The following is a 12,932-nucleotide window of genomic DNA, read 5'->3' as shown; positions in this document are numbered from 1 at the left end:
ACAGAGAGGGCATGAGAGAGGAGGGCACAACACTGGCACAGAGAGGGCATGAGAGAGGAGGGCACAACACTGGCACAGAGAGGGCATGAGAGAGGGCACAACACTGGCACAGAGAGGGCATGAGAGAGGGCACAACACTGGCACAGAGAGGGCATGAGAGAGGGCACAACACTGGCACAGAGAGGGCATGAGAGAGGGCACAACACTGGCACAGAGAGGGCATGAGAGAGGAGGGCACAACACTGGCACAGAGAGGGCATGAGAGAGGAGGGCACAACACTGGCACAGAGAGGGCATGAGAGAGGGCACAACACTGGCACAGAGAGGGCATGAGAGAGGGCACAACACTGGCACAGAGAGGGCATGAGAGAGGGCACAACACTGGCACAGAGAGGGCATGAGAGAGGGCACAACACTGGCACAGAGAGGGCATGAGAGAGGGCACAACACTGGCACAGAGAGGGCATGAGAGAGGAGGGCACAACACTGGCACAGAGAGGGCATGAGAGAGGAGGGCACAACACTGGCACAGAGAGGGCATGAGAGAGGGCACAACACTGGCACAGAGAGGGCATGAGAGAGGGCACAACACTGGCACAGAGAGGGCATGAGAGAGGGCACAACACTGGCACAGAGAGGGCATGAGAGAGGGCACAACACTGGCACAGAGAGGGCATGAGAGAGGAGGGCACAACACTGGCACAGAGAGGGCATGAGAGAGGAGGGCACAACACTGGCACAGAGAGGGCATGAGAGAGGGCACAACACTGGCACAGAGAGGGCATGAGAGAGGGCACAACACTGGCACAGAGAGGGCATGAGAGAGGGCACAACACTGGCACAGAGAGGGCATGAGAGAGGGCACAACACTGGCACAGAGAGGGCATGAGAGAGGGCACAACACTGGCACAGAGAGGGCATGAGAGAGGAGGGCACAACACTGGCACAGAGAGGGCATGAGAGAGGAGGGCACAACACTGGCACAGAGAGGGCATGAGAGAGGGCACAACACTGGCACAGAGAGGGCATGAGAGAGGGCACAACACTGGCACAGAGAGGGCATGAGAGAGGGCACAACACTGGCACAGAGAGGGCATGAGAGAGGGCACAACACTGGCACAGAGAGGGCATGAGAGAGGGCACAACACTGGCACAGAGAGGGCATGAGAGAGGGCACAACACTGGCACAGAGAGGGCATGAGAGAGGAGGGCACAACACTGGCACAGAGAGGGCATGAGAGAGGAGGGCACAACACTGGCACAGAGAGGGCATGAGAGAGGGCACAACACTGGCACAGAGAGGGCACAACACTGGCACAGAGAGGGCATGAGAGAGGGCACAACACTGGCACAGAGAGGGCATGAGAGAGGGCACAACACTGGCACAGAGAGGGCATGAGAGAGGAGGGCACAACACTGGCACAGAGAGGGCATGAGAGAGGAGGGCACAACACTGGCACAGAGAGGGCATGAGAGAGGGCACAACACTGGCACAGAGAGGGCATGAGAGAGGGCACAACACTGGCACAGAGAGGGCATGAGAGAGGAGGGCACAACACTGGCACAGAGAGGGCATGAGAGAGGAGGGCACAACACTGGCACAGAGAGGGCATGAGAGAGGGCACAACACTGGCACAGAGAGGGCATGAGAGAGGGCACAACACTGGCACAGAGAGGGCATGAGAGAGGGCACTGACTCTGGACAGCAGTTGAGCTTCTGCAGGTCCTGGGGCAGGCAGGGTGTGGGCGGAGTCACGGGCCCCGGGGGGAGGAGCCTGCGCTCCTGCAGGAGGTTGACCACACGCAGGGCCTCGGGCGGCTGGGACTGCAGACTCAGGGCCGCTAGAGATGGGCTCAGCTGAGAGACAGGCTGGAGAACACACACACACACACACACACACACCTTTAGCTCGGCTCACACCTCACCTGAGATCACCTGGGGCGGGCCGTACCTGTGGGTGGAGCTGCGGCGGGGCGGGAGGACTGTGATAGGCCGGCTGGAGAGAGGGGTAGGAGGAGCCCATGGGCCGGGTCATCTGTGGAGGCGGAGCCGGATATAGCGCCGCTGCAGAAACACACACACACAGATATTAGCATCACACACCAGTGGTCAATGCCGAAAACCAGACCATCACTAAATAAAAACTAGTGTTGGATTTCAAAAACTATGAGGAAAATCACAAATTTTGGTCCACAGATAAAGCGAGAGGAGAATAGTGAGGTTAGTGAGGTTAGTGAGAGGAGAATAGTGAGGTTAGTGAGGTTAGTGAGAGGAAAATAGTGAGGTTAGTGAGAGGAGAATAGTGAGGTTAGTGAGAGGAGAATAGTGAGGTTAGTGAGGTTAGTGAGAGGAGAATAGTGAGGTTAGTGAGGTTAGTGAGAGGAGAATAGTGAGGTTAGTGAGAGGAGAATAGTGAGGTTAGTGAGGTTAGTGAGAGGAAAATAGTGAGGTTAGTGAGAGGAGAATAGTGAGGTTAGTGAGGTTAGTGAGAGGAGAATAGTGAGGTTAGTGAGAGGAGAATAGTGAGGTTAGTGAGAGGAGAATAGTGAGGTTAGTGAGAGGAGAATAGTGAGGTTAGTGAGAGGAGAATAGTGAGGTTAGTGAGAGGAGAATAGTGAGGTTAGTGAGAATAGTGAGGTTAGTGAGAGGAGAATAGTGAGGTTAGTGAGAGGAGTATAGTGAGGTTAGTGAGAGGAGAATAGTGAGGTTAGTGAGAGGAGAATAGTGAGGTTAGTGAGAGGAGAATAGTGAGGTTAGTGAGAATAGTGAGGTTAGTGAGAGGAGAATAGTGAGGTTAGTGAGGTTAGTGAGAGGAGAATAGTGAGGTTAGTGAGGTTAGTGAGAGGAGAATAGTGAGGTTAGTGAGAGGAGAATAGTGAGGTTAGTGAGGTTAGTGAGAGGAGAATAGTGAGGTTAGTGAGAGGAGAATAGTGAGGTTAGTGAGAGGAGAATAGTGAGGTTAGTGAGGTTAGTGAGAGGAGAATAGTGAGGTTAGTGAGGTTAGTGAGAGGAGAATAGTGAGGTTAGTGAGAGGAGAATAGTGAGGTTAGTGAGGTTAGTGAGAGGAGAATAGTGAGGTTAGTGAGGTTAGTGAGAGGAGAATAGTGAGGTTAGTGAGAGGAGAATAGTGAGGTTAGTGAGGTTAGTGAGAGGAGAATAGTGAGGTTAGTGAGAGGAGAATAGTGAGGTTAGTGAGAGGAGAATAGTGAGGTTAGTGAGGTTAGTGAGAGGAAAATAGTGAGGTTAGTGAGAGGAGAATAGTGAGGTTAGTGAGGTTAGTGAGAGGAGAATAGTGAGGTTAGTGAGAGGAGAATAGTGAGGTTAGTGAGAGGAGAATAGTGAGGTTAGTGAGAGGAGTATAGTGAGGTTAGTGAGAGGAGAATAGTGAGGTTAGTGAGAGGAGAATAGTGAGGTTAGTGAGAGGAGAATAGTGAGGTTAGTGAGAGGAGAATAGTGAGGTTAGTGAGAATAGTGAGGTTAGTGAGAATAGTGAGGTTAGTGAGAGGAGAATAGTGAGGTTAGTGAGAATAGTGAGGTTAGTGAGGTTAGTGAGAGGAGAATAGTGAGGTTAGTGAGGTTAGTGAGAGGAGAATAGTGAGGTTAGTGAGAATAGTGAGGTTAGTGAGAGGAGAATAGTGAGGTTAGTGAGAGGAGAATAGTGAGGTTAGTGAGGTTAGTGAGAGGAAAATAGTGAGGTTAGTGAGAGGAGAATAGTGAGGTTAGTGAGAGGAGAATAGTGAGGTTAGTGAGGTTAGTGAGAGGAGAATAGTGAGGTTAGTGAGAGGAGAATAGTGAGGTTAGTGAGGTTAGTGAGAGGAAAATAGTGAGGTTAGTGAGAGGAGAATAGTGAGGTTAGTGAGGTTAGTGAGAGGAGAATAGTGAGGTTAGTGAGAGGAGTATAGTGAGGTTAGTGAGAGGAGAATAGTGAGGTTAGTGAGAGGAGAATAGTGAGGTTAGTGAGAGGAGAATAGTGAGGTTAGTGAGAATAGTGAGGTTAGTGAGAATAGTGAGGTTAGTGAGAGGAGAATAGTGAGGTTAGTGAGGTTAGTGAGAGGAGAATAGTGAGGTTAGTGAGAATAGTGAGGTTAGTGAGAGGAGAATAGTGAGGTTAGTGAGAATAGTGAGGTTAGTGAGAGGAGAATAGTGAGGTTAGTGAGAGGAGAATAGTGAGAATAGTGAGGTTAGTGAGAGGAGAATAGTGAGGTTAGTGAGAATAGTGAGGTTAGTGAGAGGAGAATAGTGAGGGTTAGTGAGAGGAGAATAGTGAGAATAGTGAGGTTAGTGAGAATAGTGAGGTTAGTGAGAATAGTGAGGTTAGTGAGAGGAGATTAGTGAGGTTAGTGAGAGGAGAATAGTGAGAATAGTGAGGTTAGTGAGAGGAGAATAGTGAGAATAGTGAGGTTAGTGAGAGGAGAATAGTGAGGTTAGTGAGAGGAGAATAGTGAGGTTAGTGAGAGGAGAATAGTGAGGTTAGTGAGAGGAGAATAGTGAGGTTAGTGAGAGGAGAATAGTGAGGTTAGTGAGAATAGTGAGGTTAGTGAGAATAGTGAGGTTAGTGAGAGGAGAATAGTGAGGTTAGTGAGAATAGTGAGGTTAGTGAGAGGAGAATAGTGAGGTTAGTGAGAATAGTGAGGTTAGTGAGAGGAGAATAGTGAGGTTAGTGAGAATAGTGAGGTTAGTGAGAGGAGAATAGTGAGGTTAGTGAGAATAGTGAGGTTAGTGAGAGGAGAATAGTGAGGTTAGTGAGAGGAGAATAGTGAGGGTTAGTGAGAGGAGAATAGTGAGGTTAGTGAGAGGAGAATAGTGAGGTTAGTGAGAGGAGAATAGTGAGGTTAGTGAGAGGAGAATAGTGAGGGTTAGTGAGAGGAGAATAGTGAGAATAGTGAGGTTAGTGAGAGGAGATTAGTGAGGTTAGTGAGAGGAGAATAGTGAGAATAGTGAGGTTAGTGAGAGAATAGTGAGGTTAGTGAGAATAGTGAGGTTAGTGAGAGGAGAATAGTGAGGTTAGTGAGAATAGTGAGGTTAGTGAGAGGAGAATAGTGAGGTTAGTGAGAATAGTGAGGTTAGTGAGAGGAGAATAGTGAGGTTAGTGAGAGGAGAATAGTGAGGTTAGTGAGAGGAGAATAGTGAGGTTAGTGAGAATAGTGAGGTTAGTGAGAGGAGAATAGTGAGGTTAGTGAGAATAGTGAGGTTAGTGAGAGGAGAATAGTGAGGTTAGTGAGAATAGTGAGGTTAGTGAGAGGAGAATAGTGAGGTTAGTGAGGTTAGTGAGAGGAGAATAGTGAGGTTAGTGAGGTTAGTGAGAGGAGAATAGTGAGGTTAGTGAGAATAGTGAGGTTAGTGAGAGGAGAATAGTGAGGTTAGTGAGAGGAGAATAGTGAGAATAGTGAGGTTAGTGAGAGGAGATTAGTGAGGTTAGTGAGAGGAGAATAGTGAGGTTAGTGAGAGGAGAATAGTGAGGTTAGTGAGAATAGTGAGGTTAGTGAGAGGAGAATAGTGAGGTTAGTGAGAAGAGAATAGTGAGGTTAGTGAGAATAGTGAGGTTAGTGAGAATAGTGAGGTTAGTGAGAGGAGAATAGTGAGGGTTAGTGAGAGGAGAATAGTGAGGGTTAGTGAGAGGAGAATAGTGAGAATAGTGAGGTTAGTGAGAGGAGAATAGTGAGAATAGTGAGGGTTAGTGAGAGGAGAATAGTGAGAATAGTGAGGTTAGTGAGAGGAGAATAGTGAGAATAGTGAGGTTAGTGAGAATATTGAGGTTAGTGAGGTTAGTGAGAGGAGAATAGTGAGGTTAGTGAGGTTAGTGAGAGGAGAATAGTGAGGTTAGTGAGGTTAGTGAGAGGAGAATAGTGAGGTTAGTGAGGTTAGTGAGAGGAGAATAGTGAGGTTAGTGAGAATAGTGAGGTTAGTGAGAATAGTGAGGTTAGTGAGAATAGTGAGGTTAGTGAGAGGAGAATAGTGAGGGTTAGTGAGAGGAGAATAGTGAGGGTTAGTGAGAGGAGAATAGTGAGAATAGTGAGGTTAGTGAGAGGAGAATAGTGAGAATAGTGAGGTTAGTGAGAGGAGAATAGTGAGGTTAGTGAGAGGAGAAGTGAGAATAGTGAGGTTAGTGAGAGGAGAATAGTGAGGTTAGTGAGAGGAGAATAGTGAGAATAGTGAGGTTAGTGAGAGGAGAATAGTGAGGTTAGTGAGAGGAGAATAGTGAGGTTAGTGAGGTTAGTGAGAGGAGAATAGTGAGGTTAGTGAGGTTAGTGAGAGGAGAATAGTGAGGTTAGTGAGAATAGTGAGGTTAGTGAGAGGAGAATAGTGAGGTTAGTGAGAGGAGAATAGTGAGAATAGTGAGGTTAGTGAGAGGAGATTAGTGAGGTTAGTGAGAGGAGAATAGTGAGGTTAGTGAGAGGAGAATAGTGAGGTTAGTGAGAATAGTGAGGTTAGTGAGAGGAGAATAGTGAGGTTAGTGAGAAGAGAATAGTGAGGTTAGTGAGAATAGTGAGGTTAGTGAGAATAGTGAGGTTAGTGAGAGGAGAATAGTGAGGGTTAGTGAGAGGAGAATAGTGAGGGTTAGTGAGAGGAGAATAGTGAGAATAGTGAGGTTAGTGAGAGGAGAATAGTGAGAATAGTGAGGGTTAGTGAGAGGAGAATAGTGAGAATAGTGAGGTTAGTGAGAGGAGAATAGTGAGAATAGTGAGGTTAGTGAGAATATTGAGGTTAGTGAGGTTAGTGAGAGGAGAATAGTGAGGTTAGTGAGGTTAGTGAGAGGAGAATAGTGAGGTTAGTGAGGTTAGTGAGAGGAGAATAGTGAGGTTAGTGAGGTTAGTGAGAGGAGAATAGTGAGGTTAGTGAGAATAGTGAGGTTAGTGAGAGGAGAATAGTGAGGGTTAGTGAGAGGAGAATAGTGAGGGTTAGTGAGAGGAGAATAGTGAGGTTAGTGAGAGGAGAATAGTGAGAATAGTGAGGTTAGTGAGAGGAGAATAGTGAGGTTAGCGAGAGGAGAAGTGAGAATAGTGAGGTTAGTGAGAGGAGAATAGTGAGGTTAGTGAGAGGAGAATAGTGAGAATAGTGAGGTTAGTGAGAGGAGAATAGTGAGGTTAGTGAGAGGAGAATAGTGAGGTTAGTGAGAGGAGAATAGTGAGAATAGTGAGGTTAGTGAGAGGAGAATAGTGAGGTTAGTGAGAGGAGAATAGTGAGGTTAGTGAGAGGAGAATAGTGAGGTTAGTGAGAGGAGAATAGTGAGAATAGTGAGGTTAGTGAGAGGAGAATAGTGAGAATAGTGAGAGGAGAATAGTGAGGTTAGTGAGAGGAGAATAGTGAGGTTAGTGAGAGGAGAATAGTGAGAATAGTGAGAGGAGAATAGTGAGGTTAGTGAGAGGAGAATAGTGAGGTTAGTGAGAGGAGAATAGTGAGAATAGTGAGGTTAGTGAGAGGAGAATAGTGAGGTTAGTGAGAGGAGAATAGTGAGAATAGTGAGAGGAGAATAGTGAGGTTAGTGAGAGGAGAATAGTGAGGTTAGTGAGAGGAGAATAGTGAGAATAGTGAGGTTAGTGAGAGGAGAATAGTGAGGTTAGTGAGAGGAGAATAGTGAGGTTAGTGAGAGGAGAATAGTGAGGTTAGTGAGGTTAGTGAGAGTGGATTAGGGCAGAGATGGGGTCAGAACTGATGATGTCACAGATGAACACATTTGATCTGAACTGATCTAACCTCTGGAAAACACACACACACACACACACACACACACACACAAGCTCCAGAGCGGCTCAATCAATAACACACACACACAGTTTTTATTAGACGTCGACTACGAAAATACGTCGACGTGCGTGAAATGCGTCGACGCGTCGGCGGTACATTATTTACGTTCTAGAATGGAACAGAAGATCTAGAATAATGTGTGTGTGTGTGTGTGTGTGTGTGTGTGGAGAGCGGGAGCTTTCACACTGCCAATCAGTGTTGCCAAGTCCCGCTTTTTTCCGCGGAATTGGGCTACTTCTACACTGTTGCCGCGGCTGTGTCTCATGTCCACGGGTTGAAGCAAAAAAACACACATATTTAACCCCCCGAACGCGATGTTTACCAGAGAACCTCCCCGAAACGCGATTGGGCTTGTTTTGAGTAACGAATGGGTGGGTTTTGTTGTGTAAACCTGGCAACCCTGCTGCCAGTGTTCTCTCGCGAGTTCGAGTTCTCTCGCGAGTTCGAGTTCTCTCGCGAGTTCGAGTTCTCTCGCGAGTTCGAGTTCTCTCGCGAGTTCGAGTTCTCTCGCGAGTTCGAGTTCTCTCGCGAGTTCGAGTTCTCTCGCGAGTTCGTGTTCTCTCGCGTGTTCTCTCGCGTGTTCTCTCGCGTGTTCTCTCGCGTGTTCTCTCGCGTGTTCTCTCGCGTGTTCTCTCGCGTGTTCTCTCGCGTGTTCTCTCGCGTGTTCTCTCGCGTGTTCTCTCGCGTGTTCTCTCGCGTGTTCTCTCGCGTGTTCTCTCGCGTGTTCTCTCGCGTGTTCTCTCGCGTGTTCTCTCGCGTGTTCTCTCGCGTGTTCTCTCGCGTGTTCTCTCGCGTGTTCTCTCGCGTGTTCTCTCGCGTGTTCTCTCGCGTGTTCTCTCGCGTGTTCTCTCGCGTGTTCTCTCGCGTGTTCTCTCGCGTGTTCTCTCGCGTGTTCTCTCGCGTGTTCTCTCGCGTGTTCTCTCGCGTGTTCTCTCGCGTGTTCTCTCGCGTGTTCTCTCGCGTGTTCTCTCGCGTGTTCTCTCGCGTGTTCTCTCGCGTGTTCTCTCGCGTGTTCTCTCGCGTGTTCTCTCGCGTGTTCTCTCGCGTGTTCTCTCGCGTGTTCTCTCGCGTGTTCTCTCGCGTGTTCTCTCGCGTGTTCTCTCGCGTGTTCTCTCGCGTGTTCTCTCGCGTGTTCTCTCGCGTGTTCTCTCGCGTGTTCTCTCGCGTGTTCTCTCGCGTGTTCTCTCGCGTGTTCTCTCGCGTGTTCTCTCGCGTGTTCTCTCGCGTGTTCTCTCGCGTGTTCTCTCGCGTGTTCTCTCGCGTGTTCTCTCGCGCAGCTGAACCGTGGCGCGTGTATTGCAACAGACGGTCACATTTTCCGGGGTTCTTCTCCGACCCCAGTACGTCTCGTGCTTTTATTTATTATGGGCTGCATATATCTCCTGTTAATGCGACCTGGTTCCCCTCTGTCCCAAACACATATGCATAAAACATGCTGTATATAGGTAGTTTACATGATTAAAGTAACATTAAAGTTAAGATATGCCTCTAGCTTTAATCATTTAAATGTGTCTTTGAAGTTTGGGCAAAAACTTCTGGCAGCTTTAGTCGTTGTTTATGCACATGTATCTTCAAAATAAACGACTAGTTATACATTAAAACTATGCTGAAAGCTCCTGTGTGTGAACCTTTTGCAGATGAATACAAGTGCATTTTCGTTTACTATTGACACAAATCAATAAGTAAATCATACTCAACTACTATAGTAAACAACTTTTCCTAATTAGGCCTACTCTGAATACATTTTATGATGAATAGTATCATTATATATTATGTTTAAAAAGCTTCGTGTTCATATATTTCATTATAAAATGGCATACTATGTTCACTACCCTTCCTGAAATACAATTACTGTCATCATTCACTGATTTCATGTTAAAATAATATACAAATTCACTATACCCTCTTTGAAATACAATAATCAGTAAAAAAGAATAATAAGATTAATCCGGAAATATAATCGTTAGATTAGTCGACTAATTGAAAAAATAATCGTTAGTTGCAGCTCTAACACACACACACACACACACACACACACATATAATGAACGGCCTGTGTGTCCCATCAGCGCCCCCTGCTGTCGGTGAATCTGCTGTGTGTTGTGCAGGTGTGTCTCCTCTTAAGCTGCGTTCACACCAAACGCGAATAGAGCGTCAGGCGCGAGTGATTTCAATGTTAAGTCAATGGAAAGGCGCGTTGACGCGCGTCTGGAGGTCCCGCGGCGCGGAAGGCGCGTTACGCGCGGCGCGAAGGACGCGAATCCGCTTCATTCGCGCGTCCAGTTCGCGCGAATGGCGCGAATTGGACGCGAATTGAGCGTCTTGCGCGATACGCGCGTTACACGCGAGCGGTGCTTTTTCCATTACGCGTTTGAAGCGAATTCGCGTCTGACGCCCGAGTTGAAAAATTTGAACTTTGGCGTCAATTCGCGCCGCGTTAACCAATCAGGAGCCTGCTCGCTGCTGTCACGTGGTAAAGTGACGTGTATGAGAAACCCTGCATAAATTAAAAACAGTACTATTGTGTCACAAAATGTAGTTTTAAGACGTTTTCAGGTGGGAATGTAGTTGTTTTAAGCTCAAATCTGTGGTTTATTTATAAAGAGAGCGCCTATTTAAAAAAAATAATCTTGTGTTTTTGGAGTTGTGAGCTCCAGGCGATCAGCGGGCGATCAGCGCTCATTAACCCCAGCGAAGGCAGCCTTTCCTCAGCCAGTCCTTCTGCATCTGCTGCTGCTCTGATGGCCTGTAGTGGCTCATCTTGTGCTGATCTAACGGCCGAGCTTTGCTCTCATGAATCTATAATTTGTTGTCTGCCAAATCGTTTTGACTGAGGGCAAAGAGAAGTTTCATAACTTTATATTTTAAGGATATTTAAATATACATGTACTGAAGATGATGTAGGAGTTGCCTGGACCACATTTGTGTGGCTATTAATGCTTAATATATATGTTTAATGAAAATGAAAAGAGGCAGAGTGGTGTTTTATGACATATTTCTCCTGGAGTGCCTTGAACGCGCGTCAATTTCGCTTCAAACGCTCTATTTCTACGCGCGTCCAATTCTCTGCTGACGCGCGAATGCATTCAAAATGTACGCGCGTGAAACTAGACGCGGTAGACGCGATTTTGACGCTCAATTCGCGTTTGGTGTGAACGCAGCATTACGCTACACCTTCACAGAGCTGAACTCAGACCATCAGTCTTCAATGTGAATGGTGTGTGTGGTGTGTGTGGTGTGTGTGTGGTGTGTGTGTGTGGTGTGTGTGGTGTGTGTGTGTGGTGTGTGTGTGGTGTGTGTGTGGTGTGTGTGTGGTGTGTGTGTGGTGTGTGTGTGGTGTGTGTGTGGTGTGTGTGTGTGGTGTGTGTGTGGTGTGTGTGTGGTGTGTGTGTGGTGTGTGTGTGGTGTGTGTGTGGTGTGTGTGTGGTGTGTGTGGTGTGTGTGTGGTGTGTGTGGATCTGTCTCCCATTGCAAAAACAGCAAATGAACAACACACTCAATCGTGTAGAGATAAAGATCGGCTAGTCGGCATCAGAATCTGTAATGAAAGAGTGCAGCACTACCGGTTCTCTACAAACAGGTTTTTTTAAATAAAATAAATATTTTAACACGTGACCCTGGACCACAAAACCATCATAAGGGTCAATATTTTTAAATGAATAAATAATCATCATTGATGTGTGGTTTGTCAAAATCTGGACTCTGAGTGTGCGACTAAATCTAAACAATGAGCAAATCTCCTTTAAAGTTGTTCATATGAAGTCCTTATTAACGCATATTACTACTAATAATACATTTATGATATATTTACTGAATATCTTCATGGAACATGATCTTAATATCCTAATGATTTATGGCATAAAAGTAGTGTTAATTTTGTCATATTTTTAATTTAGTCTTAGTCTTTGACTAAATATGACTAAAACTAACAAGGACATTTGGCCCTTGTTAGTTTTAGTCAAAGGAAAACTCTATATATCATGTGGCAAAATAAGCTATATTAAATATATATAATCTGCATAATGTATGTGCAATAACAGCTAACTGGATGATTTACAGCACAGATGTCTAAAATCTGCATTAGCTTATGAGACGATGGGCACAAATATCCATTTCCATCTGCATTCAGTATGAATTCATATGCATTTACTCTACTGTACATAAGTTTGCCTTTAGCACCATTTTAAACTTCTCTTGGGTTAGATTATATTTGCTTGCACTCATTACTAGTATTCACTATTAAATTACACTCATAAGTGAGCAGTTATGATCTGCAATACTAGAAGCGGATATTAATGATGATGTGGCGAGTTACTAACAGGTGTGGATCTGAGCACATCTGTGCACATCTGCTGCAGTGTTGAGACTGTCTCTGCTTCCGCTGGGCTTCAGCCGCTAGTCTCACTTTCAGGACACCTTCCTCAGCCAATCACGCGGAACACGCAGACGCTAGTCTTCATCAGAGTCAAGTCTGAGCTAAATCATAATCACTAGCATATTAAGATCATGAAGATATTCTGTACATGTCCTACCGTACATATATCATGTATTATTAGTAGTAATATGCATTAATAAGGACTTCATTTGGACACCTTTAAAGGAAATTCTCAATATTTAGAGTTTTTTTACACCCTCATATTCAAGATTTTTAAATAGTTTGGCTAAAAATTACCCTAATAAACCACACATCAATGAAAGATTATTCAGCTTTCAGATTATCAATCTCAATTTGAAACTGGTTTTGTGGTTCAGAGTCGAAGTAATTAAATAAGCAAATAAGTTAATGATTGAATAGTGTGGTGTACCGCTGATCTCACAGGCTGGCGATAGGACTATCACACACACACACACACACACACACACACACACACACACACGATGGGCAACATGGCCTAAAATCCATATTGCGATATACATTGCAGCCTCTTTCGATAATGATATATACATTATAAGTTTAATATAATACGTTTATTATTTATGATAATTATAAGTAAATAATACATAGACATTTAAAGACTGTCTGCTGTTTAAAAGTGAAAAATAATCAACCATCTAAGCATTATTATTATTATTATTATTACACAGAGACGGTGTTAAATCTACTGTACAACAGTAGCTTAATATATTCTGCCCATTTCTTCACGTTAAACAGAGCGGTTATTTTTTCGGGTTGCCGTGAAGACCTT

The 12,932-nt window shown here is 45.6% G+C and overlaps 1 protein-coding gene across 4 annotated transcripts in view; it reads right to left on the bottom strand.

The window, feature by feature from the left end:
- Positions 1-12,932, bottom strand: part of sec24a (SEC24 homolog A, COPII coat complex component) — a 52,732-nt gene that overhangs the window by 32,447 nt on the left and 7,353 nt on the right. For all 4 annotated transcript variants that reach the window (XM_079834299.1, XM_079834300.1, XM_079834297.1 and 1 more), the window contains exons 3-4: positions 1,953-2,065; positions 1,698-1,870 (exon numbers count right to left, since the gene is read on the bottom strand). In XM_079834299.1, coding sequence (XP_079690425.1) covers positions 1,698-1,870; positions 1,953-2,065 — 286 coding nt within the window. The remainder of the gene's footprint in view (positions 1-1,697; positions 1,871-1,952; positions 2,066-12,932) is intronic.

This window comes from Gobio gobio (genome assembly GCF_949357685.1).
Source record: "Gobio gobio genome assembly, chromosome: 14".
Classification (NCBI taxonomy): Eukaryota; Metazoa; Chordata; class Actinopteri; order Cypriniformes; family Gobionidae; genus Gobio; species Gobio gobio.
Note: the sequence above shows the minus strand (reverse complement) of the source record. Positions and strands in the feature narration are given on the sequence as shown.